Raw genomic sequence first — 27,232 nt, 5'->3', positions numbered from 1 at the left:
CCCCCACTTCTCAAGCAATCACTAAGTTGCTTTCTGTCATTATAGTTTCTATCTTCTAAAATTTTATATAAACGAGATCATCTAGTATGAATTCTTCTGTCAGGCTTCTTTCACTCAGCATAATTATGCCAAGATTAATCCATGTTGTTACATGTATCAATGGTTCTTTTTTTTTTTTTTAAGATTTTATTTATTTATTTGAGAGAGAGAGACAGAGATAGTGACAGAGGATTGAGGCCCACGTCTGGCTCCCTGCTCAGTGGGGCGTCTGCTTCTCTCTTTCCCTCTGCTCCTCCCCTGCTCATGCTCTCTCTCTCAAATAAACATTTAAAAAAAAAACAACAACTTGAAATCAGACGATCCATCTCACCGTTCCCTCTTTTCCTCTTTCTCTTGAATAATGTATTTAAGAATGAGATAGTGAGACAGTGAGAGAGAGCACAAGCGGGAAGGAGAGGGGGAAGCAGACTCCCCACTGAACAGGGAGCCCAATGCGGGACTCAACCCCAGGACCCTGGGATCATGACCTGAGCTGAAGGCAGATGCTTAACGGACTGAGCCACCAGGCGTCCCTCAATGGATCATTCTTTTTATTGGAGAACAGTATCCTTTTCTTTGAATGTGTTGTAATTTGTTTATCCATTCACCTATTGGTGGACATTTGCATTGTTTCCAGTTTGGGGTTATTACAACAAAGTTGATACGAACATTTCTGTATAGAAATGTTTTTGTATAATCTATGCTTTAATTTCTCTTAACTAAATACCTAGGAATAGAATGGCTGGGTCATATGATCAGTGTATATTTAACCTTTTAAGAAACCAAAGAAGCCAAATATTACCAAAGAAGATATAGAGATGACAAATAAGCCACTTTGATGCTCCATATCATATGTCATCAGGGAAATGCAAATTAAGTGAGACACTACTAACATCTATTAGAATGACCAAAATCTAGAACACAGACAACACCAAATGCTGGCAAGATGTGGAACAACAGAAACTCTCGTTCATTCTGGTGGGAATGTAAAAATGGCATGGACACTTTGGAAGATAGTTTGGTGGTTTCTTACAAAACTAAACAAGTCTTATCATACAATCCAGCAACCACACTCCTTGGTATTTACCCAGATGAGCTGAAAACTTATGTCCACACCAAAACCTTAACATGGATGTTTACATCAGTTTTACTCATAATTGCCAAAACTTGGAAGCAACCAAGATGTCCCTTAGTAAGTAAAAGGATAAAAAATATAGTAGTATATTCAGACAATGGAATATTATTCAGCATTAAAAGGATGAACTATCGAACCATGAAAAGATACAGGGGAACCTGAAATGCATATTACTAAGTGAAAGAAGCCAATCTGAAAAGGCTACATATGGTATGATTCCAACATATGACATTCTGGAAAATGCAAAACTCTGGAGACAGTAAAAAGATCAGCAGTTGCCACGAATTGGGGCCATGGGGAGAGGAAGGAATAAGTGGAGCGCAAAAGATTACTAGAGCAATAAAAATACTGTGTATGACATTATAATGATAAATATATGTCACTACACATTTTTCAAAACCCACAGAGTAAACCCTAATGTAAACTATGGACTTGGGGGATTATGATGTGTTGATATAGACTCACCACAATGTATCACTGTCTTAACAAGATATTGTTACGGGGAACACTGTGTATCTGGGGGGGGAGGGAGTATATGGGAAATCTATCTTCCTCTCAATTTTGCTCTAAACCTAAATTCTCTAAAAAAAAAAAAATAGTCTTAAAAAAAAGAGAGAGAGAAATCATCAGTTTTCCAAAGCAGTTACACCATTTTATAATTCCCCTCAGCAGCACATAGGATTCCAAGTTTCCCCATAGCCTCACCAACACTTGGTATGCTTAATCATGTAAATTCTAGACACTATGGGTTCATTTGCATTTTTCTATTGACTAATATGTTGAATATCTTCTCTAGTATTTCTTTGACATCCTTGTATCTTTGGTGAAGCATCTATTGAAATCATCTAGCAATTTATTAATTGGGTTTTTTTTTTGCATTTTTTTCATTGACATGAAAATGACATACAGTGTTATATTAGTTTCAGGTGTACAACATAATGAGCTGACAATTTTATACACTATTCAATGTTGACCACAATAAGTATATTCAACACCTGTCACCACGTTACTACAATATCATTGACTATATTCCCTATTCTGTACTTTTTTTTTTTCATCTCCATGACTTGTTCTTTTTATAACTAGAAATCTGTACCTCTTAATTCACTATACTTATTTCACCCACCTCCCCTCTGGTAACCACCAGTTTGTTCTCTGTATTTAAGAGTTTTTTTGGGTTTTTGTCCTTTTTTTTTTTTAAAGATTTTATCTACCTATTTGACAGAGAGAGAGTGAGAGAGCACAAGCAGGGGGAGCAGCAGAGGGAGAGGGAGAAGCAGGCTCCCCGCTGAGCAGGGAGCCCGATGCGGGGCTTGATCCCAGGACCCCAGGATCTGAGTCGAAGGCAGACGCTCAACCAACTGAGCCACCCAGGTGCCTCTTTTTTTTCTTTTTTTAGTTTCCATACATGAGTGAATCATATGGTATTTGTCTTTCTTTGTCTGATTTATTTCACTTAGCATAATATGCTCGAGGTCCATCCATGTTGTTGCAAATGGCAAGATTTCACTCTTTTTTATGGCTGAGTAGTATTTCATTGTATATGTGTGTGTGCGTGTGTGCGTGTGTGTGTGTGCATGCGCGTGTGTGCAAGTGTTCTTATAAATGAGGGAAATATTCAAAACATCATCAGCAACATCATCTTTTAATAGAGAAATAAAATATTACCAGTTCAATTAAAAGTTCTCCTTGCATTTCATCACTATCTACAGAAATCATTAAAATTAAATTCTGTTTCTACTTGCCCAAGTCACTATATTTCCATGCCTTTCCTGGATTTTCCCACCATCTAAAGTGAAAAATTTTTGTATATGCTTTTACTAGGCAGAGACATAATATGAAAATAATCTAACAGATTTCAAAACTTCACTCAAGAGTAATATAAGGTTTTCCATTGTGTTAGAAAGCAAGATAACACTGCAAAAGGAAAAGTCATTTCACATGAAAAGTAATTTTCAGAAAACAACACATTGGATAGATTCACTTGATTTTTCTTTCTGGGGTTTTGTTTTTCTGAGATAGCGTGTGTTTTTATTTTATTGAAGTATAATAGACATATAACACACTTTGTAACCCTCAGGTGTACAACAGTGTGATTCAATATTTGTATATATTGTGAAATGATCACCACACTAAGTCTAGTTAACATCTGACACCACATATAGATAAAACATTTTTTTTCTTGGGATGAGAACTTTTAAGATCCACTGTCAGCAACTATAGTATTATTAACTATAGTCATCACACTATCCGCAACATACCAGGACTTACTTTATAAATGCAAGTTTGTACCTTTTGATGCCCTTCACCCATTTCGCCTACCCCCTTATCCCGTTTTTATATAAAGTAAAATACGCACTTCTAAGAAGGCTTTTGCAGTAATAAACGGCTTTTAAAAAGATAATAACAATGTAGGGATATCCTGAGAGCTTCATTAAATACAGCTGATTCCTGAAAAACATGGATATGACCGCCCACATCCACTTGTATGTTTTTTTTTTTTTTGACAAATGCAGTACGGTACTGTAAACATATCTTCCATTCCTTATGATTTTCTCAATACCATTTTCTATTCTCTAGCTTACTTTATTGTAAGAACACAGTATATAATACACATGACATACAAAATATGTGTTATTGACGGTTTCTGTTATCAGTAAGGCTTCCAGTCAATAGTAAACTACTAGTAGTTAGGTTTTGGGGGTGTCAAAAGTTATATGTAGATTTTTGTGCAGGGTTGGTGTCCCTAACCCCCATGTTGTTAAAGGATCAGCTATATTTTCTAGTGCATTCTTAAATATTTTTTGGAACATAGTGGGGCATAGATAATGTAAGAAAATTATATGCAAAGCCTGTAATTTGAACAAAAATGGAACTGTACATTTAATTGTAAGATGCATAGGTATAAAAAGGACCTACATTAACGCTAGTTAACTGGATATATTTAACATATAATTATTCTGAAAAGTTATCTTTCAGGACTAGTCTTTGTGAAGATGAAAAAGAATCAATGTGGTAATTATACAATTAACTTACTGATTTTATTTTAAATAAAAATATTATTTTTACCTCCGTGGTTTTCCCATAAGTCGCCTGATTTTTCCCCATTCTACTCTTGTTAACTTTCTTGTTTTTAAATTAGGAAAGGATTCCTTCAGACATACACAGAAGTCATTATCGCCTTCAAAAAGTGGTCTGTAAAACAGAAATGGTATTTTAATGGTTAAGACACAATGAGTTACTTTAGAGGCATAAATTTCAAAATATGCTTTCCAATTTTCAACATTATACTAATCATCAAATGTTCTTTCACTTCTACCCAGAACATATACAAAAGAGGCACAAATTCAAAGTGCTAAAACTAAGAGTAGCATTTGTGAAACAACCAATGTGTATAAGTTACTCAAGAAATATTGTCTGTGCTAGAGATTCAAGGAGACACTGATTTTTGTTAAATCTCATGTATGAGTATATCCTAGTATATCCTAGCACTGTCATTGTATCCAGTGAGGATGAACAATGTTAGCTACAATGTATCTTTGTCCCAACACCAAGGAGTCCTCTTTCAGATTAAATCAGTTTTATTTATTTTTATTTTTTTATTTTTAAAGATTTTATTTATTTATTTATTTGAGAGAGAGAGAATGAGAGAGAGAGCACATGAGAGGGGGGAGGGTCAGAGGGCGACGCAGACTCCCTGACAAGCAGGGAGCCCTATGCGGGACCCGATCCAGGGACTCCAGGATCATGACCTGAGCCGAAGGCAGTCGCTTAACCAACTGAGCTACCCAGGCGCCCTCAGATTAAATCAGTTTTAGAAAACTGGAAGACTCGGGGCACCTGGGTGGCTCAGCCAGTTAAGCGGCTGCCTTCGGCTCAGATCATGATCTCAGGGTCCTGGGATCGAGCCCTGCGTCGGGGCCCCTGCTCAGCGGGAAGGCTGCTTCCCCCTCTCCCACTCCCCCTGCTTGTGTTCCTGCTCTCGCTATCTCTCTCTCTGTCAAATAAATAAATAAAATCTTAAAAAAAGAAAAAAGAAAATTGGAAGACTCTAGAGCGTTAGGTCATGATCCCAGGGTCCCGGCATCGGGCTCCCTGCTCAGCGGGGAGTCTACTTCTCCCTCTCCCTCTCTCCCCGCTCATGCCATCTCTAAAATAAATAAATAAAAATCTTAAAAAAAATAAAAGAGAAAAACATGTCTCGTTTATTACAAATAAGGGAGCTTTGTTCTAGGGCATCTCCACTCCACGGTCTTTGTAAATTATAATACAGATTATACTTTCATTTGAGTTTTCACAAAAATGTATAACCACTTCTGAAAGGAGGAAGGGGAAAAGCAAACTATGAGGAATGGAAATGGATCAAAGTAGAATGAAGAACAGAAAAAAGAAATCAGGAAAAAAAAGAATCAAAACAGACCTACAGAAAAGAAAATAGCTTATAATGTTTGAAAAACTTAAATTTCTGGCTCAAGTGATATCCGCAATGTAAGCCATGATACATACTTATCTATATTTGAGTAGAACCATTCGTATATGCACCATTTATGTGCTTTGGGAAGCTTGAGTAGGTTACGTAATCGAAAACCAATCTTCTGTGAGGCTTTCTTATCTGGTGTAGACATTGTTGCCGTAAATTTCTATACAATAAAAAAATAGAGATTAGTTACAGGTCCATCATGCAAAAATGAACATCTATAACATCGAATAAATTTGTAAAAAGGTAGATTATGGTTAAGTACTCAAAAAGATTCAATACCACAAAATTTTTTTGTCATTATTTAACAAAATAAACATTCTGATTATTTCTTACGAAGTTAAAGTCTCCAGTTTCATAAGATATTCTGACAAGGAAAGTGAAAACATTTGCCTCCATGTTTGTACTGAGGTACAATTTCAATTTAGGTATGTAGGAAGAAAACTGTGAGAGAGAGAGAGAGAAAATGCAAGCAAACAAGCACTAGGCCCAGGAGGTTTCACCAGTGAATTCTGTATCAATCACAGCACCAATGCTATTAAAATGTTTTAATTCAATGAAAAAAAGAGCTTCACAATTATTTTTATAAAGACAGCATAAGCAGATAAAATCTACCAAAGTATAATAAAAGAAAATCTCAAAAAAACACTCATTTGCATGAATTTTATTTTTTATTTTTTAAAGATTTTGTTTGTTTGAAAGAGAGCGAGAGCGCCTATGAGTGGGGGTGGGGGCAGAGGGAGAGGGAGGAGCAGACTTCCTGCTGAGCAAGGAGTCCAACAAGAGGCTCAATCCCAGGACCCCGAGGTTGTGATCTGAGCTGAAGTCAGACACTTAACCGACTGAACCTCACACCCAGGCCCCGCTGCATGAATTTTAGAAAATGCTTGGAAAGATTCTCCGTGCTCATGGATTGTAAGAATTAATACTGTTAAAAATATCCATACTATCTAAAACAATCTAAAATTCAATGCAATCCCTATGAAAATTCCAGTGGCATTTTTCACAGAAGTAGAACAATCCTAAAATTTGTATGGAATCACAAAAGATCCTGAATAGCCAAAGAATGTTGAGAAAGAAGAACAAAGCTGGAGGCATCAAGCTCCCTAATTTCAAACTATATTATAAACTATAGTAATCAAAATAGTATCATATTGGCATAAAAACAGATACACAGGTCAATAAAACAGAATAGAGAGCCCAGAAATAAATGCATGCATATATGGTCAATTAATTTACAACAAAGGAGGCAAGAATATACAATGGAGAAAGGACAGTCTCTTCAAAAAATGGTGTTGGGTGCCTGAGTGGCTCAGTCGGTTAAGCGACTGCCTTCGCTCAGGTCATGATCCCGGAGTACCGGGATTGAGTCCCGCATCGGGCTCCCTGCTCAGTGGGGAGTCTGCTTCTCCCTCTGACCCTCCCCCCTTCTTGTGCTCTCTCTCTCTCACTCTCTCTCTCAAATAAATAAAATTAAAAAAAAAAATCTCAGCATTTAAAAAAAAAATGGTGTTGGGAAAACTGGACAGTCACATACAAAAGAATGAACTGGACCACTATCTTACACCATACATGAAAACTAGCTCAAAATAGATTAAAGACTTGGGGCCCCTGGGTGGATGAGTCACTTAAGCATCCAACTCTTGATTCTGGCTCAGATCATGATCTCAGGGCGTTGACATCGAGTGCTACATCGGGCTCCATGCTGGGCACAGAGCCTGCTTAAGACAAGATTCTCTCTCTCCCTCTGCTCCTCCCCCTCTCTAAAAAAACGTAATAAAAGAATAAATTTAAAAAAATAGATTAAAGACTCGAATGTAAGACCTGAAACCATAAAATTCCTAGGAAAAAATGTAAGTGGTAAGCTCCTAGACACTGGTCTTGGTGATGATGTTTTTGAATTTGACACCAAAAGCAAAGGCATCAAAAAAAGAGAGAAACAATTAACAAGTGGGGCTACATCAAACTAAAATCCTTCTGCACAGCAAAGGAAATCAACAAAATGAAAAGGCAATCTACAGAATAGGTGAAAATATTTGCAAACTGTATATTTGATAAAGAGTTAATACCCAAAATATATAAAAACTCATGCAACTGAATGGCAAAAAAACCAACCCAATTAAAAAATGGGCAGAGGATCTGAAGAGACATCTTCCCAAAGACCTACAGATAGATGGCCAACAGGTGCATGAAAAGGTGCTCAACATCACTCATAATCAGGGAAATGCAAATTCACAATAGGATTATCACCTCATACCTTTTAGAATGACTAGAATCAAAAAGATAAGAAATAACAAGTGTTGGTGAAAATGTGGAAAAAAGGGAGCCCTATGCACTACTGGTGGGCATGTAAATTGGTGCAGCCACTGTGGACAACAGTATGGAGGTTTTTCAAAAAAATTTTTAAAACAGAACTACCTTATAATTCAATAATTCCACTGCTGGGTATTTATCTGAAGCAAACAAAAACACTAACTTGAAAAGATATCTGCACCCCAAAGTTCACTGAAGTATAATTTATAATAGCCAAGACATGGAAGCAACCTAAGTGTTCATCAATGGACAAATGGATAAAGAAAACGTGGTGTATATATACATATATATACATTCATACACACACACACACACACACACACACACAGGAATATCATTCAGCTATAAAAAAAGAATGAAATCTTGCCATTTGTGATAACATGGATAGGCCTTGAGGGCATTATGGTAAGTGAAATAAGTCAGAGAAAGTCAAACACCAAATGATCTCACCTAAATGTGAAATCTAAAAAAACTCCTCTGAAAAACAAAACAGACCAAAAAAAAAAAAAGCATACACAAACAGAGCAGACTGGTGGTTGCTGGGAAGGGGGGAGTAAAATGGGTTGAAAGGGGTCAAAAGGTACAGACTTACAGTTATAAAATCAGTATGTCGTGGGGACGTAATGTACAGCATGGTGACTATAGTATATATTGTATTGCATATTTAAAAGTTGCTAACAGAATAGATTTTATTTTGTTTTTTTTAAAGAATTCTTTTTTTAAAAGATTTTTATTTATTTATTTAACAGAGAGAGAGAGCACAAGTAGGCAGAGCTGCAGACAGAGGGAGAGGGAGAAGCAGGCTCTCCGCCGAGCAGGGAGCCCGATGCGGGGCTCGATCCCAGGACCCTGGGATCACGACCCGAGCCGAAGGCAGCCGCTTAACCGACTGAGCCACCCAGGCGCCCCTAGATTTTATTTTTTATTTTTTTCAGAATAGATTTTAAAAGTTCTTATCACAAGAAAAAAAATTTGTAACTGTGGTGACAGATGCTAACTATATACTTAATGTGGTGATCATTTCACCATGTACACAAATATCAAATCATTAGGTTGTGCACCTGAAACTTATATAATGTTATATGTCAATATTATCTCAATTTTTTAAAAGCTTAAAAAAAAGGTACCAGGGCACCTGTGGGGCTCAGTCAGTTAAGCATCTGCGTTCGGCTCAGGTCATGATCCTGGAGTCCTGGGATCAAGTCCCACATCAGGCTCCCTGCTCAGTGGGGAGTCTATTTCTCCCTCTGACCCTACCTCCTCTCGTGTACACTCTCTCCCTCTCTCCCTCAAATAAGTAAATAAAATCTTTAAAAAAAAAAAAAAGGTACCAGATAAACATCATCGGACCATTAAAAGAATACCACCCAATCAAGTGGAATGTGTGTCAAGAATGCAAGGGTGGTCCAGTATTAGAAAACTATTAATATAGGGGCGCCTGGGTGGCTCAGTCGTTAAGTGTCTGCCTTCGGCTCAGGTCATGATCCCAGGGTCCTGGGATCGAGCTCCGTATCGGGCTCCCTGCTCTGGCGGGGAGTCTGCTTCTCCCTCTCCCTCTGCCTGCGCTCCCCCTGCTTGTGCTCTCTCTCTGTCAAATAAATAAATAAAATCTTAAAAAAAAAAAAAACTATTAATATAGTCTGTCATTATTAATGAATAAAAATCATGTGGTCACCTCTACTGGTGCTAAAGATACTGGATAAAATTCAATATTCATTAACAAAAACTCTCAATAGAATTAGACAGAATGACCGAAAGTACACAATATACCAAAAGTTAAATGATACAGTTAAAGCAGTGTTTGGGGCAGGGGAGGCAGGAGAGGGGTTAATTTATAAGGTAAATGCCTATATTAGGAAAGGACAAAGATCTCAAATAAATAACCTATTCCTCCACCTTAAGCTAGAAAAAGAAGAGCAAAGAAAACCCAAAGCAAGCAGAAAGAAGAAAATAAAAATTAAAGCAGAAATAAGTGAAACAGAAAAATGAGAGACAAAATGATGAAACCAAAAGTTCTTTTTTTAAAAGATTTTATTCATTTGAGAGAGCGAGAGTGCACGAGAGAGAGCAGGGGGAGGGGGAGGGGCAAAGGGAGAGGGAGAAGCAGACGCCCCGCTGAGCAGGGAGCCTGACACGGGGCTTGATCCCAGGATCCTGGGATCATGACCTGAGCTGAAGGCAGATGCTTAACTGACTGAGCCACCCAGGCACCCCCAAAAGTTCTTTGCAAATATCAACTGATGGACCTTTAGCTCTACTGACCAAGAAAACAAAAATAGATGGATACTTTCTTTTCTTTTCTTTTTTTTTAAAAGAGTTTTGAAATTTATTTATTTCACAGAGAGAGAGAGCGAGAGCAGGAACACAAGCAGGGAGAGTGCGAGAGGGAGAAGCAGGCTTCCTGCTGAGCAGGGAGCCCAATGTGGGGCTCGATCCCAGAACCCTGGGATCATGACCTGAGCCAAAGGCAGACACTTAATGACTGAGCCACCCAGGCGCCCCTAGATGGATACTTTCTTAACCTGTAAAATTTATTTCTCCTCATTCTAATCCAAGTCATTATCATATTCAATGTTAAAATACTAAAAACATTGTCATTAAAGTGAAGAATGTGACCAAGATGTTGACTATCACCACAATTTTTTAACGTCGTTTTGATGGAATTATCCAATAAGAGGAATAAAAACTGTAAAGGAGGAAACAAAACCATTATTTGAAGGTGATATGACTGTCCTCGAAAACTCAAGAGAACAACTATAACCATTTAAAATAGTACAGAATTTAATAAAGTGGGCAAATACAAAGTTAACATACAAAAATCAGTATCTTAAAAAATCACTACTTTTAATTTTTTTTTTTTTTAAGATTTTATTTATTTGCGAGAGAGAGGATGAGAGACAGAGAGCATGAGAGGGAGGAGGGTCAGAGGAGAAGAAGACTCCCTGCTGAGCAGGGAGCCTGATGTGGGACTCGATCCCGAGACTCCAGGATCATGACCTGAGCCAAAGGCAGTCGCTTAACCAAATGAGCCACCCAGGCGCCCAAAAAATCACTACTTTTCTCTGTATAAGTGGGAACTAGTTACAGACAATAAAACAGAAGAAATATCCTGTTTATTTATGAAAGCAAAAGTGACAAGCACAAAAGTATTAAATACCCAGGAATACACTTAACAAATGTTCAAGATCAACATGGGAAAATATTTTAAAGTCTGCAGAGGGACACTGAGGCTTGAATAAGTGGAACTAAAACCAGTTCTTGGATAGAGAGTCTCAATGCTACAAACATGTCACATAGCATAAATTTATTCATAATATTAGTGCAATGCCAAGAAAAATCCCAACAGCATTTTTTTCCTAGTCAAGTTGATTCTAAAGTACCCACGGAAAAATAAATGTGCAAGAATACTTAGGAAAACCTAAAAAAAGGATATGTAATAATGTCTTACCAGACATTAAAACATTGTATAAAGCCATGTTAAAACAATTTGACACTAGCACATACAGAGACATATTAGACATAGATAGATAGAAAGTCTAGAAATAACCCCAAATATGCACAGGAATTTAGCTTGTGATACAGGCAGCATTTTAAATCAATGTATAAAAGATGGATTACTCGGGACGCCTGGGTGGCTCAGATGGTTAAGCATCTGCCTTCGGCTCAGGTCATGATCCCAGGGTCCTGGGATCGAGCCCCACATCGGGCTCTGTGCTCAGCAGGGAGCCTGCTTCTCCCTCTCCCTCTGCCTGCCTGTCTGCCTACTTGTGATCTCTCTCTGTCTGTCAAATAAATAAATAAAATCTTAAAAAAAAAAAAAAGCATTACTCACTCAATGTTATCAGGACAACTAAATAGTCTTCGGGGGGTGGGGGAGACACAAGGTTGCAGTATTACCTCAGTCCTTATTCCAGAATAAATTCAGTATGGATTGAAAATTTAAGTATTAAGAAATAAATTTGAGTGAATTCAAAAAGTATAAATTTTAGACTAGGGAAGATCTCTCTGAGTAAGTATAAACCCAAGAAGTCATAAAAGGAAAGACAGTTTTATCTGACCCTTAATTTCTTTTCAATCCTACATAGTAAAAATACAGAAATAAAGTCAAAAGACAAACTACAAACTGAAAAAAATAACAACCAATTTAAGTAGTCAAAGGGCTAATATTCTTAATTATAGAATATTATAAAATTCTTACAAATGAATAAGAAAATGACCAAGAATCTAACAGAAAATAAGAAAAAAAGACAAACAGTTTACAGGAAAGAAATCGTTTTTAAACATACATGAAAAGTACCTCGACGTCACTCATAGATGAAATGCCACCCAGAACCAGCGTGATGCTATTATCAGATTGGCAACAATCTAGATGTTTGTTTATATACTGAGCTGGCAAGCATTTGGGAAAACAGGCACTATGATGTAATGCTGGTAGAAAATTTGGACCAGGGATGCCTGGGTGGCTCAGTCGGTTAGTCGTCTGCCTTTAGCTCAGGTGATGATCCCAGGATCCTGGGATCAAGTCCTGAATCGGGCTCCACGCTTAGCAGGGAGCCTGCTTCTCCCTCTGCCTGACGCTTTCCCTGCTTGTGTTCCCTCTCTCTGACAAATAAATAAACAAAATCTTTAAAAAAAAAAAGGAAGAAAATATGGACCAGTACAATGTCCTTGGAGAATAATTTAAAATGTTTAAATGTGTATATCCTATGATCCAGCAATTCCACACTTCAGGCATTTGTCCTAGAAAAACACTTGCAAATTTATATAAACATGCTTGGGGTGTTCACTACAGCATTGTCTGTAATAGTAAAAACTTAGACACCACTTAAATGCCCATAAGTAGAAGAATGTATAAACTACAGTACCATAAGGCTGAATAATATATAACAGTAAAAAGAAACAAGATATTGAAGTCTGTCTATCTGTCATCGATCTGAATCAATCAGAATGGCCAAATCTCAAAACCAGACTTTTAAATGAAAAACTGAATTACAGAATGATTTCTATGAATACACATATAAAATTTTAAGAAAGGTCTATAAAGATCTAAAAGGCTAATCAAACTAATTCCAGTAGTTACCAGTTAATGAGGGAGGTAGATGTGGAGAATTGGTAGAGGTAAAAATTAACTTTTTATTTTTTTATTAAAAGCCTTTAACTTTGGAAAAATTTTAAATTTATAGTAAAGTTGCAAAGATAGTACTGAGTTCCCATATGCCCTTCACCCAGCTTTCCCTAATGCAAACATCTTAAAAAACCATGGTTTGTCAAAACTAAGAAACCAACACTGGTACAATACCATTAACTAAATTACAGACTTTATGTGCATTTCTTCAGTTGTTCCATTAACGTGCTTTTTCTGTCCCAGAATCCAATTCAGGACAGCACATGCTACTTTAAAAAATTAACTTTTTAATGTAAAAAAAAAAAAAAAAAGTTTGTATGCTGGGAGTTGTGTAGCATAAATAACAACCAAATTATTATAAAATATTATTATCAGAAAAAAGTGCTATTTTTCTTTCTATTGAGTTACTGACCCAGATTTTATTTAAATAGGGTATTAGTGGCTCATTGGCTATATAACTGTGTTAAAGATCCCCTTCTATGAATATATAGTAGTATCTTCCAAAGTTTAAATGTAAATATCCTTGTTGTAGTAATCACACTTTAGGGGTTTCTTCAACAGACGGAAAACAGAGAGTCACTGGTACAGGGTTTCTTTTGGGGTGATGAAGATGTCCTAAAATTGGTTGCACAAGTCTGTACATATATTAAAACCACTGAATGGTACGCTTTAAATAGTTGAATCGTATGGCATGTGAATCATATCTCAATAAAGCTGTTAGGGGATGCCTGGGTGGCTCAATCAGTTGGGTGTCTCTTGCTTTCGGCTGGGGTCATGATCTCAGGGTTGTGAGATGGAGGCCCCGCAACAGGCTCCATGCTCAGCGGGGTGTCTGCTTCCCCTCTCCCTCTGCCTCTCCCCACCCCCCACATGCTCTATAATAAATAAATCTTAAAAAATAAATAAATAAAAATAAAGCTGTTAGGACAACAGAAAAAAGGAGGCCCCAGAGACAGGCTGCAGGTCATTTGTGTGTCAGCCTTCACTTGCTAGCTTTGGATTGCGAGCAGGATACTTCCCTGTGTCTGCTTCTTCAGCTGAAAAACGGGAAATAGGACCGTAGCCTAGGTCATCAGGGTTGCTGAAGACCAAATCAAAGCCATGTATACACAGTGCTTAAAACAGAATCTGGCACACACTAAGTACTCAGTAAAAGTTGTTTTTACAATTAGTCAGCTCCGGACAGGGCTCCTTAAAGAAACCCAGAGAATCCAACAGATTGAGACTAGAAGGGGAACAGAACAAGCCATGTTGCATAAATGAAAAATGGAAAGAAATAGGTATATTAAAAGAAGAAAAGAGAAAACTCATAGGATATAAAAACTTTTCACATATTTGAAGGAGTCTCATATCATGTTTGTCTTATTTATATCTGCTCCATATGGCTCAGAAGTAGAAAGCACTTTGTAAACTAGCTCTAGAAGGAACGACGTGCGTGGGGGAAGGAGAATGGACAGAGATGGGGCAGGATGGTTTCACAGTCATAGAGACAAGTTTTCTGTAGGTTTGAAAATTTTCCTAATAAATAGTTGGAGGGGAGGCGCTCCTGGGTGGCTCAGTCAGTTAAGCGTCTGCCTTCAGCTCAGGTCATGATCCCAGGGTCCTGGGATCGAGCCCCGCATTGAGCTCCCTGCTCAGCGGGGATTCTGCTTCTCCCTCTGCCTGCCGCTCCCCCTGCTTGCATGCTCTCTCTCTCTGACAAATAAATAAATTCCTACTACTGGGTATTTACCCAAAGAAAACAAAAACACTAATTCGAAAAGATAGATACCTATGTTCACTGCAACATTATTTACAACAGACAAGATATGGAAGCAGCCCAAGTGTCCATCCATAGATGAATGGATAAAGAAGATGTGGCGTATATATACAATGGAATATTATTCAGCCATAAAAAAGAATGAAATCTTGCCATTTGTAATGGCACAGAATATAACGCTAAATGAAATTAGTCAGAAAAATACCATATGATTTCACTCATACATGGATGTTAAGAAACAAAACAAAGAAAAAAAAATAGACCAAAAAAACCCAGACTCTTGAACACAGAGGTGTTCACCAGGAAGGTGGGTGGGGGAATAGGTGAAATAGGTGAAGGGAATTAAGAGTACACTTATCATGGGGCGCCTGGGTGGCACACTAAGTTAAGAGTCCAACTCTTGGTTTCAGCTCAGGTCGTGATCTCATATCCCATATCCCCCGTGTTGGGCTCCATGCTAAGCTCAGAGTCTGCTTGAGATTCTCCCTCTTCCTCTGTCCCTACCCACCCTGCTCTCTCTCTCTCTCTCTCAAATGAATACATAAATCTTAAAAAAAAAAAGTGCACTTATCATGATGAGCACTGAGAATTGTTCAATCATTGTACCATACAACTGAAACTAACATAACCCTGTCTGTTAATTATACTTCAATTTAAAAAAAAGTTAAAAAACTAATGAGAGGAAATCAAATAAATGAATCTTTTACTGAAAAAAAATGCCAAAAATGAAAAAGAAGGTATGACTTCATGCTATATAGTTTCTTCTTTTGGATAAGAAGTCTTCAACACACTTTCCTCAGTGATAAAGTAAAATGTTTTCCCCCTGTCTCATTTCCATGCAAAACTCCAAACTGATTCCCTATTGCCAAATCCATCTGCTTAAAGTCCACTCTCCTCTCCGTGCTTAAAAGTGTGCATTTGTAAGACTGAGGACCGGCTTTCTACTCCCGGAAAAAGTCCATCAATAAAATAATGGCCTTTCTAGGTAACTAATATAGGAGCTGAGTTGGAGCACTGACTCAAGAAAAAGAACTTGTTACTCAAAATGTAACAGAAAAATAAAAAATAGGGGCACCTGGGTGGCTCAGCCGGTTAAGCGGCTGCCTTCGGCTCAGGTCATGATCCCAGGGTCCTGGGATCGAGCCCCGCATCGGGCTCCCTGCTTGGCGGGGAGCCTGCTTCTCCCTCTCCCTCTGCCTGTCTCTCTGCCTACTTGTTCTCTCTCTCTCTCTGTCAGATAAATAAATAAAATCTTTAAAAAAATAAATAAATAAATAAAAAATAAAAAATAAACCTTATTATGCTGAGCAATTTTTCACTTCCTTTCACATGGAACAAAATGCTGGCGACACACATACCTGTGGGACCATTGCAACTCTCTGGTTTCTTTTGGGTGACCTTGTATTTATCTGTCTGTCATCTTCATCAGAAAAGAGTCGACTTCGTTTTGAATTTCTGAAAGGCTATGGTAGAAATTTGTTTAGTTAATAAAAAGACTGAACACTTCCCATTTTTATTCCAAAATACAATTCTATACTTGGGAGACACAGCTAACGCTGGACTATCAGCAGCCTGGAAGGATAAGGGTGGGTAATACAAAGTACACCACACGTCGAATACAAAGAATCTTAGATTTACAAAGTAGTACATATTTATGCAATTTGTTTACAATCAAAACATCTAGCTGATGACTAAATGAAACACCTAGCTGATGATTAAAACTGGAACCCAAGTATCCTTAGCATCCTTGAATGGTGACGAGAGGAAAACAAGTTCTGGAAATTCCAGTTCTCATTATGTTAGTGCTTGGATTAATAGTACTTGGGTGTATCACATGCTGTGTTGGCCACATGGGGCTGGGCTGGACAAAGTTACTAGATCACTCTAGAGAGTCAATCTCAATGTATAATAATGCACCAGATGCCCTGTCAAAAATTGTTAACTGAATTTCTATCTGTGAATAAAAGTACAAGACACCTGTCACAGGTATTTGGTAAGTGACTGTAGCCTAAACTAGGCTGCAGAACCAGAACTAACTTTTGTTGAAGTACCCAAAGGACACTGTTCACTAAAGGGTCTGTAATATGAACAAGTTTACAGTCCACCCTAGGTTCAGAGGCCTCATTCAGGCAGAAGAACAACAGAAATAATATCCCAGGGGCGCCTGGGTGGCTCAGTCGTTAAGCGTCTGCCTTCGGCTCAGGTCATGATCCCAGGGTCCTGGGATCGAGCCCCATATCGGGCTCCCTGCTCGGCGGAGAGCCTGCTTCTCCCTCTCCCACTCCCCCTGCTTGTGTTCCCTCTCTCGCTGTCTCTCTCTCTGTGTCAAATAAATAAAATCTTTAAAAAAAAAAAAAAAAATAATAATAATAATAATATCCCAATCCTACCAACATCCTGTTTCAAATCCTTCTCCATCACTGCAGACAGACTTGCATGCCCAGCTGGAAGGGAGGTAGGTACACAAGGCTAACAACATATGGGCAGCATCCAACCGGGTCAAGGCTAGAGGTACTGACCCTTGAAATTAAACCAACCAAGGGTCTTAATACTCCACAGCCCTGAAAGAAGTCCCTTCTACCCTTCTACCCTACATGTACTTACCCTTGACCTATACAAGATTTTATTATCTTACCACTTATTTATATATCTTTTTGCAGGGACCAGAACCATATGAAATTTTTTATATTCTAAATAAAGCATGATTTGGGGTTGTTAGAGTTTTTTTTATCCTGTCTATTTAAAGAAACTGCAATTACTTAACAAATGCTTATTGGTGACCAGATTATCAAAGGCTACAGACTAAGTATGATCGTATACTACACTCAGTGACACTTAAAAGACTCAAATGCTTGTAGTTGGGGAGAACCTTGGGAAACTCTTACTGTCCTGTAAGAGCTGCGCACGTGACAATCATACAAACAATTTAGCTATCGTATTCTAAAGAGTAAGAAAAACTAATTCCTTACCATCTCCACAGCGGAGCCCGTATTCCGGCCTTTCCAAACAGGTGTTTTTTGTAAAGAGCTGTATTTTTCATTCCATGTGTTAGATAAACTTCCCTCTGTAATAAGTAATTATTACTAGTAAGATTTAAGTTTAGTTCAAAGGATTTTATACAATGAACATTGTCTTTTTATTTATAGCAATATATCTGAAATATTTACGAATATGGAAAAAATATACTGGCCACAGTAATTTTGGTTTATTACAAATGAAAAATCTCTTCTGTATTTTTTTTGGTCAAACTCTACATAATTTGACAAGGCACTGCATCGTGAAAGTATTAAATTCTCATATTAAAATATGTGTGGTTTCTTTCTCTGTGTTTTTAGCAATTCCTTTATTCTAATTTGCTAAGGAGCTTAAGTACAATCTGATTGAAAACAGTGCAGTGGAAAAATGGAAAAAGCTTCTAACCTTGAATTTAGAGTATATTTCTAAATGTTTCCTGCTTCAATAAGTGAAGCTGTGGATATACAAAAATAAAATGTGTGGGGGTTTCTGTTTTCCTTGATTCAAAGAAATATCTTCAGAGTTGTATGCAACCAGAAAAAATCCAATCAAGTAATTGATTAGACATATTATAAAAATACAGAACGGTGAGTTTAATTTTTATAAAAAGGGTATGTTTATGTAGAGAAAGACATAGAAAGCTGGGATGAATACACACAAGATAGTTATTTTCATTTCTTCTAGCTGCTCATCAGCATTTCCTAATTTTTTTCTGTAAGAAATATATCACTTGTGTAAGTCTTTTTTTAAAAAAAAGAGTTTTTATATTGGGAGGAAAAGAATAATGGAATACGTTTTCAGATGCACGTTTTAAGTACAAAAGAAAAGAGGTGGACCAGGGTTGATCCTGCTAGGCAAATAAATTAGGGTAGTCCTGGAAGGTAAGTGTTCTTAAGCCAGGACTTGATTTGGTAAATCACCAATCCAAAGCACAACACAGTAGCTTTAAAAACTAAAAGTACTAGTGAACTTTTGAGCATAGCTTGGTTCCAGACTTACTTACTTAGCAGAACCCTGCTCAAGCAAAAAATCAAAACAAACTACAGTAAGAGGCTTGGTCTAATGTACTTGCAGAAAGAAAGAGCAAGATCAAGGAATATGTATAACCCTGTTCTCAGGAAAAGAAAAGTACTGTCATTCTTTTATATCAAGAGACTTGCATTATTACTTAGAAAGCAGAATTCCCAAAAATGTAAACTCTTTTTTTTTTTTTTTTTAAAGTAGGATCCACACCCAGCATGAAACCCAATGCGGGGCTCAAACTCAGGACCCTGAGGTTAAGACCTGAGCTGAGGTCAAGAGCCAGCCCCTTAACTGACTGAGCCACCCAGGTGCCCGCTAAAAATATAAACTCTTAAGCAAAAATACAGCTGAGCACAGCTGTTCAATAAATGCTTTCACTCTAGTAAGATGTCTGCAATGTTTAGTTAAAAAGTTCCTGGAGGGGGACACCTGGGTGGCTCAGTCAGTGAAGCATCTGCCTTCGGCTCAGGTCATGATCCCAGGGCCCTGGGATCGAGTCCCACATCGGGGTCCTTGCTCAGCGGGGAGCCTGCTTCTCCCTCTGCCTGCTCTGCCTGCTGCTCTCCCCGCTGGTACTCTCTCTCTCTGACAGATAAATAAAATCTTTAAAAAAATTAAAAAGTTCCTGGGGTTTGGGGCACCTGGCTGGCTCATGGGAAGCGTGTGACTCTTGATCTCAGGGTGGTGAGTTCAAGCCCCACATTCAGTGTGGCGATTACTTAAAATCTTAAAAAAAAAAAACAAAAAGTTCTTGGGGCACCTGGCTGGCTCAGTTGGTGGAGCGTGCGACTCTTGATCTCCAGGTGAAGAGTTCAAGCCCCACACTGGGCAAAGAGCTTACTTAAAAAATTTTTTTAAAAGTTCTGTAATCAATAATTCTCGGGGAGGGGCGCCTGGGTGGCTCAGTCGTTAAGCGTCTGCCTTTGGCTCAGGTCATGATCCCAGGGTCCTGGGATCGAGCCCCGCATCGGGCTCCCTGCTCAGCAGGAAGCCTGCTTCTCCCTCTCCCACTCCCCCTGCTTGTGTTCCCTCTCTCGCTGTCTCTCTCTGTGTCAAATAAATAAAATCTTAAAAAAAAAAAAAAAATAATAATAATAATTCTCGGGGAAAAATTTTCTTAATTTCCAACAACCAAGGACCAATTCTCCTAAAACAGCCCATGAATTTAAAATTATCATCAGTGAAAACCAATACTTAAAAGCTATACTGAATCCTAACTTAGACAGAAAAGACTATACCCAAATCAATTTAATGAATTAAATTTCTAGCTTATGCCATACCTACAGAATCGTGCTATGATCTTACCTTTTAAACTGACAAGGGCTTTTGCTGAAGAGCCTGCAATTAAAACAAATCAATATTATTTCATAATCAATGTGAGAAAAAAAGAACTTGGCTACCAGGTGAGAGTGACCTGTCTGGTTTTAGTGGTGCTGAGGCTGAAGTGACGGTGGGATGTGCAATCAGAGATAACCAGAGGGCCGTTCAAGCTATCGGCCAGAGGTCCCATAAGGTAAGGAAGAGCTGGAGAGAGAGACCTGGGAGTCCTGTTGAAGCGAGAACCAGAGGCCTCTCCAAGAGAGGGAAGGGGGAGAGTAGGCACAGAGAGATTTTGCATCCACATCCAGAAGTATTCGGGTGCTGGAGAAGGAAAAGAGACAGGGACTGATGTTTACTGAAGCAAAGGTCGGAAGCAGTAATAGAGCAGAGAGAAGAGAAAGTGAAAATCATCCAGGGGCGCTGTGGGTATCAGGCAACAAAGTGCCTCGGAAAGTCTAGAATGCAGATGTGTGCAACCCTTCAAGACCCAAGCTGGAAAAGGGAGTTCAGAAGAGCTAGAGGGGCTAGCATACCGATGGAGGGATTCACTGCCTAAAACAAGCCTTAGTGTATATTAGAATAACCAGGAAGCACCTCACGCATGCAGAAGCTGTATTATTAATAAAGGTCCTCGGGGGTTCCATTGCAGGTAGCCCTCAGGTGCACTCTGAAGACACACTGGGCTACAGGCTCTGGTGTGAATAAAGGATGGGATCTAGGGGTGAGGGGAAGCAGGAGAAAATACAGGAAAATAGATTTTTATGAGACAGGGAGAGCACTAAATTGAAAATCTCAGAATTGAAAATGTATATTGCAAAGAAGCCCAAGTCATTTGAAAAATAATAAAGGATGATGTCTCTCATTTACATGTGGCATCTTAAAACAAAGACAAAAACAAAAACCCAAAACCTGAACTCCTAGATACAGAGAATGGACTGGTGTTGCCAGAGGTGGAGGCTGGGGCCGTGGACAAAATGGGTAAAAGCAGTGAAAAGGTACAAACTTCCAGTTACAAGATAAATAAATCCCGGAGATGTGCCACGGAGCACAGAGACCACAGTTAACAATACCGTATTGTATACATGAAAGGTGCTAAGAAAGTAGATCTTAAAAAAGTGCTCACCATAGAAAAAAAAATTGTAACCATGTGTGGTGATGGGTGTTAACTAACCCAGGTGAGGCAATCATTTCACACACATCAAATCATTATGCTGTACACCTAAAACGAATACAATGTTAAATGTCAATTATAGCTCAACAACAACAAAAATTAACAGAAAAAAAAAATCCTTTCTACGCTTCAAAATAGAAATTATTCACAGATTTCTACCTGAGTGAAATCTCCCTCTTTAACTTAGAAAAAAAACCAAACAGTTTAGAACACTTTTTTCTTTTATTATAGTCAAATTATTACGTATCATTCCTCATTTTTTAAAGTTGCTTTATTTTAGGGGCACCTGGGTGGCTCAGTCGTTAAGCGTCTGTCTTTGGCTCAGGTCATATCCCAGCGTCCTAGGATCAGGCCCCAAGTCGGGCTCCCTGCTCCTCGGGAAGCCTGCTTCTCCCTCTCCCACTCCCCATGCTTGTGTTCCCTCTCTTGCTGTGTCTCTCTGTGTCAAATAAATAAATAAAATCTTTAAAATAAATAAATAAATAAAGTAAGTAAGTAATTTGCTTTATTTTAGAACCAGCTAGTTCTCATCTCAGTTACTGTGACATCCATTTATGTTTGACAGAGTATAATCTAAGATCAGGCAGTAGTTGTTATCTGAAAGGCTGGTCATTTACCTGCACTGAGAAAAGACAAATTTTTAAATGGCAAGTTCAAAATGTGTGCAAATAACTCTAAGGAGCCAATCCATCATGGCATTTCATAAAAACACAAATATAAATAAATGATGATTCCAGGAGATAAAGTAAGAAAGAAGAATATGAACCAGGTAAAAAATCAGAGAAGACATATTAGTTCTCCTTGGTGTTCAACAAAAGCAGCCATGATTTACAACTCCTACAAATGGACAACAGACTTTAAAGGAGAAACGAAAATGTACTGCGGTTCTGGCTATGAAATATTTTTATGCCATTCCGATCCCTAAACTTCAGCTGACTTTTCCTCTGCAGGGCAGGACGAGACGCTTATAGAACAGACAAGCCATCAACACCAAAGCCACCCTTGCTCTCACTCTACTCTTGCATAGATGTGGGAGACTGGGTAACAGGACATCTGACCGGCCTCCAAATGGCACAGTGGTTTAATGACCAGTGGAAGTAGAACTGTGGGGGTGAAGTGGGGGAGAGAGGCCATAAAGTCTAGCTAAAAGGCCTCACATAGAACACAACTGGGAAGCAGCTAGTGGACAGGGCACATGGCCACGTAGTTACCAGAGAAATACGGCTCACTTTAGAAAAAGTGGTAGCATCCACTCATCCAGTGAATATGTGGAGTGCCGACCGCACCCCCAGTCCCTGCTGTAGGCACGGGGGAGACAACAGCATGCAAAGAGCCAAAGTGCCCACACCCATGGAGTTTACATTCTAGGGAAGGGAGACAAACAAATGCACACATCAAGTGATTATGGGGCGCGGGGCGGGGGCGGGGGGGGGCGGATAAAGCAGGATAACAGGAATGTAGGCCGGGGCTGGGAGAGGGAAGACTATTTTTCTAAGAGGTGCTCATGAGTAGTTTCTCTGAAGGTGATATTTGAGCAGAGATCTGAAGGAAGAGGTGTGAGCCGCAAGGATCTCCATTCCTGCTCCATGAAGGCCAGACTCTGTCCTGGGGATTTTGACCCACCACTTTTAACCCTTTCTCTGAGAGGCTGTATAGCATAGCGGTCAAAAGCACACATGGAGACTAGCTGTGTTTGAATCCCTGTTCGGCCACTTTTTGCTGAGTTACTTAAGAAATTTACTTCACGGGCGCCTGGGTGGCTCGGATGGTTAAGCGTCTGCCTTCGGCTCAGGTCATGATCCCAGGGTCCTGGGATCGAGTTCCGCATCGGGCTCCCTGCTCAGCGGGGAGCCTGCTTCTCCCTCTGCCTCTGCCTCTCTCTCTCTCTCTGACTCTCATGAATAAATAAATAAAACATTTAAAAAAAAAAAAAAAGAAAGAAAGAAATTTACTTCACTTCTCTGTGCTGCTGATTCTTCGTCTGTAAAATGGGGATTAGACAAGTTACCATATGTTAAAGTGCTTCGAGAACAGTACACATAGCACATGGCTAACTTTTAGATCATGCTTATTGCTACCATTACTTTGATCAATCAACAACAACAAAGTCTCCACTGAACGCCTGCCACTGCACTATTCTAGGGGCTGGGATTACCTGAAGGCCAAGAGAGACAAAGGCCTCTGCTCTCTGAGCGTTTACACTCCAGTGGGAGGAGACACACAAGAAACAAGTACATGAAATGACAATGATGCGTAGCAGTTGTCATAAAGGAAACAAATGAGGGGATCTCAGTGGGGGCAGTGGTTATTTTACACAGGGGAGTGAGGGAAGGCTTCTCTGAGGAGGTAACATCTAAAAAGGACTAGTCTTGAGGGAGCAGGAGGTCAAAGCAACGAGTCTGGGCAGAAGAATTAACAGGTAAAAAAAAAAAAACCTGAGATAGAACAGTTAGAACATTCAAGGAACAGGGAGAAAGGGCACTGTGCTTAGGGAGTAGCTAGCAAACGGAGAGGGCCATGGAAAAGGGTCAGAGAAGCGAGCCAGGTGTTATGCATGGAACAAGAAATGCAAGCATGAAGCAAAACAGAAATGGTACCTTCTCCAGGAGGCTTCTAGCCAATCACGTGAACAAATGTAAAGCTGCAACTGTGACAGGTGCCACCAAGGAGTTCCATGGTGGTAGGAAAAGATTTAATAAGAAGATGTAATCTTTGTCACGGACAGAAAATAACTTTCTAAAGAAGCTTAAAATGGGATCTGAAGGGTAAGTAGCTGTCAACTGCAAGCGAGGGGAAGGAAGCGCACTCCAGAGAATGAGAGCAGCATGTGCAAAGGCCTTGCAAAAAAAAAAAAAAAGAAGAAAGCCTGGGGAGTACAGGGAATGAAAAAGGCCAAATTTAGCCCAAAGGGACAGGATGAGAGTGGTACAAACTGAAGCCGGAGAGGTGGAGTGTGGCCAGAGTCCAAAGGCTCTTGTGGCTACTAAACTGTTCCAAGCAGCAGGATGACATGTACACATTCTGGAAGGACGGCTCAGGCCGAATGTAGGCTGGGGGGTGGGGGCGGGCCGTGGGTTAATGGTGACTGGTGCACAGGAGCGTCACCCTGGCTGGGGCAGGAGATGGTGAGAAGTAGGCAGATCGAGACATGGAGCAGGTAAAAGTTACAAGATGTAGTAAAGGCTTCAATATGGGACAATGGAAGACAGGGAAGGGCCAAAGCTAGCCTTCAGGTTTCAATGAACGCACAGTGGAGCCGTTCATTAAGACAGGAACCCCTGGATTATGACGTAGGTCTTGAACCCGTGAAGTCCGAGGGGCCGCTGAGGCATCTAAGAGGAGATGTGAAACAGGCAAGGGATACTGAGTCTGGGAGTCAGAGGAAAGGCCTGGGCAGAAGAGAGCCTCCGATTCCTCATACACACAATCCAGCTTGTAAGAGTACTTAGTTGACTGAAATGAGCACTCAGTGAGCAAATGCGTATCATACGCTTTGCACAGCATCTGGTTCACAGTAAGTACTCAGATGGTAACTTTTATCATTGATAATGTTATACCGGCTATTGGCTAATGCATGAGCTAGCCCCTTTGACTAAAATTGGCAGAGGAACATGCAGCTATTTCCAGTATCAAACTGAAATCACTTTTCCTTTCCAAGACTCTGCTCCAGGTTCATAAGGAATGCTTCTTATCCTACCTTCGATTCCATATAAATCAAGTTTTTATATATACCCGATATGTAGCTCTGTGTGACCAACGAAGTAAGGCAATTCCTGCTTTCAACAAGTTGTGGTCTAGCTAAACAAGACCTACACCACACAAACACAGGTGTATGCCCATATACACCCCAATGGACCAGAAATGTCACAAAGTAATATAAATGTCAGTTATATAGTTTGAGAGTGTAGCTGGAATTTGCACCCTACTGTGAGTCCCAAGTCTCTACAAAGAACCAAAGTAAGTCCTCAATAAATGTTTAACGATGACAAGCAAATATTCCAAATGACAGTTAAAAGAAAGCCACTTAAAACGCCTGTCATCTCAACAGAATGACCACAGTAATCAAAATAACAGGTCTAGTGGGTGTGACTTCTAAGCTGCGATAAAACATCTTAATTCTAAAGATAGCACAGATTTTCAGATGACAAGCATGTTGTGTTTAGTAGGCCCACCCTTATTTGGGGGCATCTGAAATCACAACTGTGTTCTCCAAACAAGAAACAACAAAACTCATGGATGGTCCAAGGATGTGCCCAGTCCAATGCCGTAGCCACTAGCCACCTGTGACCCCGTAAATTTCAACTAATGAAAATAAAATTTAAAATTCTGTTCCTCCGTCACTCTAGCCACATCTGGAGAGTTCCATAGCCCCGCGTGCCTCGTGGCTACCCTCCTGGACATTACAAAATCGAGTATTTCCATCAACCAGAAAATTCTACTGGAACCTCGCTCTGGTCTAGAACAAATTTAAAACACAAACTCTTTTCACCAGTTTGGTAACTTGAACTCTTCACTTTGTAACACATTAAGGATACATGACCCCACAAAGAAAACAGAGTTGGCTGTATGTAGCTCTCATTTTAAGAGTGTCTATTTGCCTCCAGCTTGCACAGTTGGATTTCGCGGTGATTGAGACTTTTGTTTTTGTTACACTAAGACTCTCACAAACGATAGGCACACATAAACCGAATAGTGAGTGTGGATCAGGACCCTTCTGTAATTAACTCAAATACCTGCCTTCTTCCATACTTCATACAACACTGTAAATTACAAAATTCCGCCCTGTCGTGCTTAAACTACGGAACTGGTGCTTGCACTTACTAAACACGGGTGAGTGTGCAGGTCAGAGGCGGCAGGGTGAGCAAACACCGTCAAGGCAGGCGATCGCAGGGGTGGGTGTCAGGCAGGGCACCGTGTGTGCATGCTGCGATGCTCTCAGCCATGCAGAAAGGTACCCCCATGATTCTGAAGGCACCAACGCACACCAGGAAGTCTGCGGGCTGGGGGCTACCTGCACACTGGGGCGCCCAGCCTGGATCCCCCCGGAAAGGTCCACAGCCACCTGTGGTCCCAGGAGAAGGGGCCAGCCCTTTGACACGGAAACACTTCCAGGGGTGGACACACCGGAGGGGGGTGGGGGGAGGACAGCGGGGATCCCGAGCGCCTGCAGAGGCAGGAGCCGCGACAGGACGCTACGCCGGGCCCAGGCAGCCCCTCCCCGGCCCCCGCCCCGCGCGGCCCCGGCCGGGCGGGTTACATAACCCCGCCGGGCGTCCCTCGGCGCCGGGCGAGCGGGGCAGGCGGCGCGGACGGCCCCCGCGGTCCCGGGGCCGCTCCTCCCCCACCCGGCCGGGGGCCCGAGTCGGGCCGGGACAGCGGCCCCCGCCTCCGCCGGGCGCGCGCCGGGCCCCCGGGCTTTCGGTTTCCGGCCCCGGCGCTCACACCACCCCAGAAACCAACACACAGACACCATAACAAAGGCGGCGACGCGGCGGCAACCCCGGAGTGGGAGCACCGTGGGAGCGCGGCGGGGCTGGCAGCCGGCCCCCTCGCCCGGCAGAGAGCACGGCTGCCCGTCCCGGCCGGCGCAGCCCGGGGGCGGGCGGCCGGCGGCAGGCGGGGGGCGCTTTGAGGTGCTACTCACTCTCGTCAGGCAACTGGTCGAGCTCCGCCATCTTGAACGAGCCGCGCCGCTTTTTCAAAGGCTGCCCGCCGCGGTGCATTGTGGGGCGGAGACTGTCTTTGCGAGGGAGGTTCGAATGCGGAGCTCGCTGCCCGCGGCGCGGCTCCGCTCCCGCCGCGGCCGGCTGAGGCGGGCCGGCTCCGCCCGCGGCCGCCGGGGAGGGGTGCGGCCG

At 40.6% G+C, this 27,232-nt stretch overlaps 1 protein-coding gene across 1 annotated transcript in view; it reads right to left on the bottom strand.

Moving 5' to 3' along the window:
* Positions 1-27,100, bottom strand: part of LIN9 (lin-9 DREAM MuvB core complex component) — a 66,758-nt gene extending 39,658 nt beyond the window's left edge. The window contains exons 1-6 of the mRNA XM_032393937.1: positions 27,022-27,100; positions 20,192-20,224; positions 17,818-17,912; positions 16,207-16,311; positions 5,681-5,814; positions 4,244-4,369 (exon numbers count right to left, since the gene is read on the bottom strand). Of these exons, the coding sequence (XP_032249828.1) occupies positions 4,244-4,369; positions 5,681-5,814; positions 16,207-16,311; positions 17,818-17,912; positions 20,192-20,224; positions 27,022-27,100 (572 nt within the window). The remainder of the gene's footprint in view (positions 1-4,243; positions 4,370-5,680; positions 5,815-16,206; positions 16,312-17,817; positions 17,913-20,191; positions 20,225-27,021) is intronic.
* Positions 27,101-27,232: the final 132 nt, after the last annotated feature.

The sequence above is a fragment of the Phoca vitulina genome, unplaced genomic scaffold (assembly GCF_004348235.1).
Source record: "Phoca vitulina isolate PV1807 unplaced genomic scaffold, GSC_HSeal_1.0 scaffold78, whole genome shotgun sequence".
In the NCBI taxonomy this organism is placed as follows: domain Eukaryota; kingdom Metazoa; phylum Chordata; class Mammalia; order Carnivora; family Phocidae; genus Phoca; species Phoca vitulina.
This window is presented reverse-complemented; position numbering and strand designations above follow the sequence as displayed.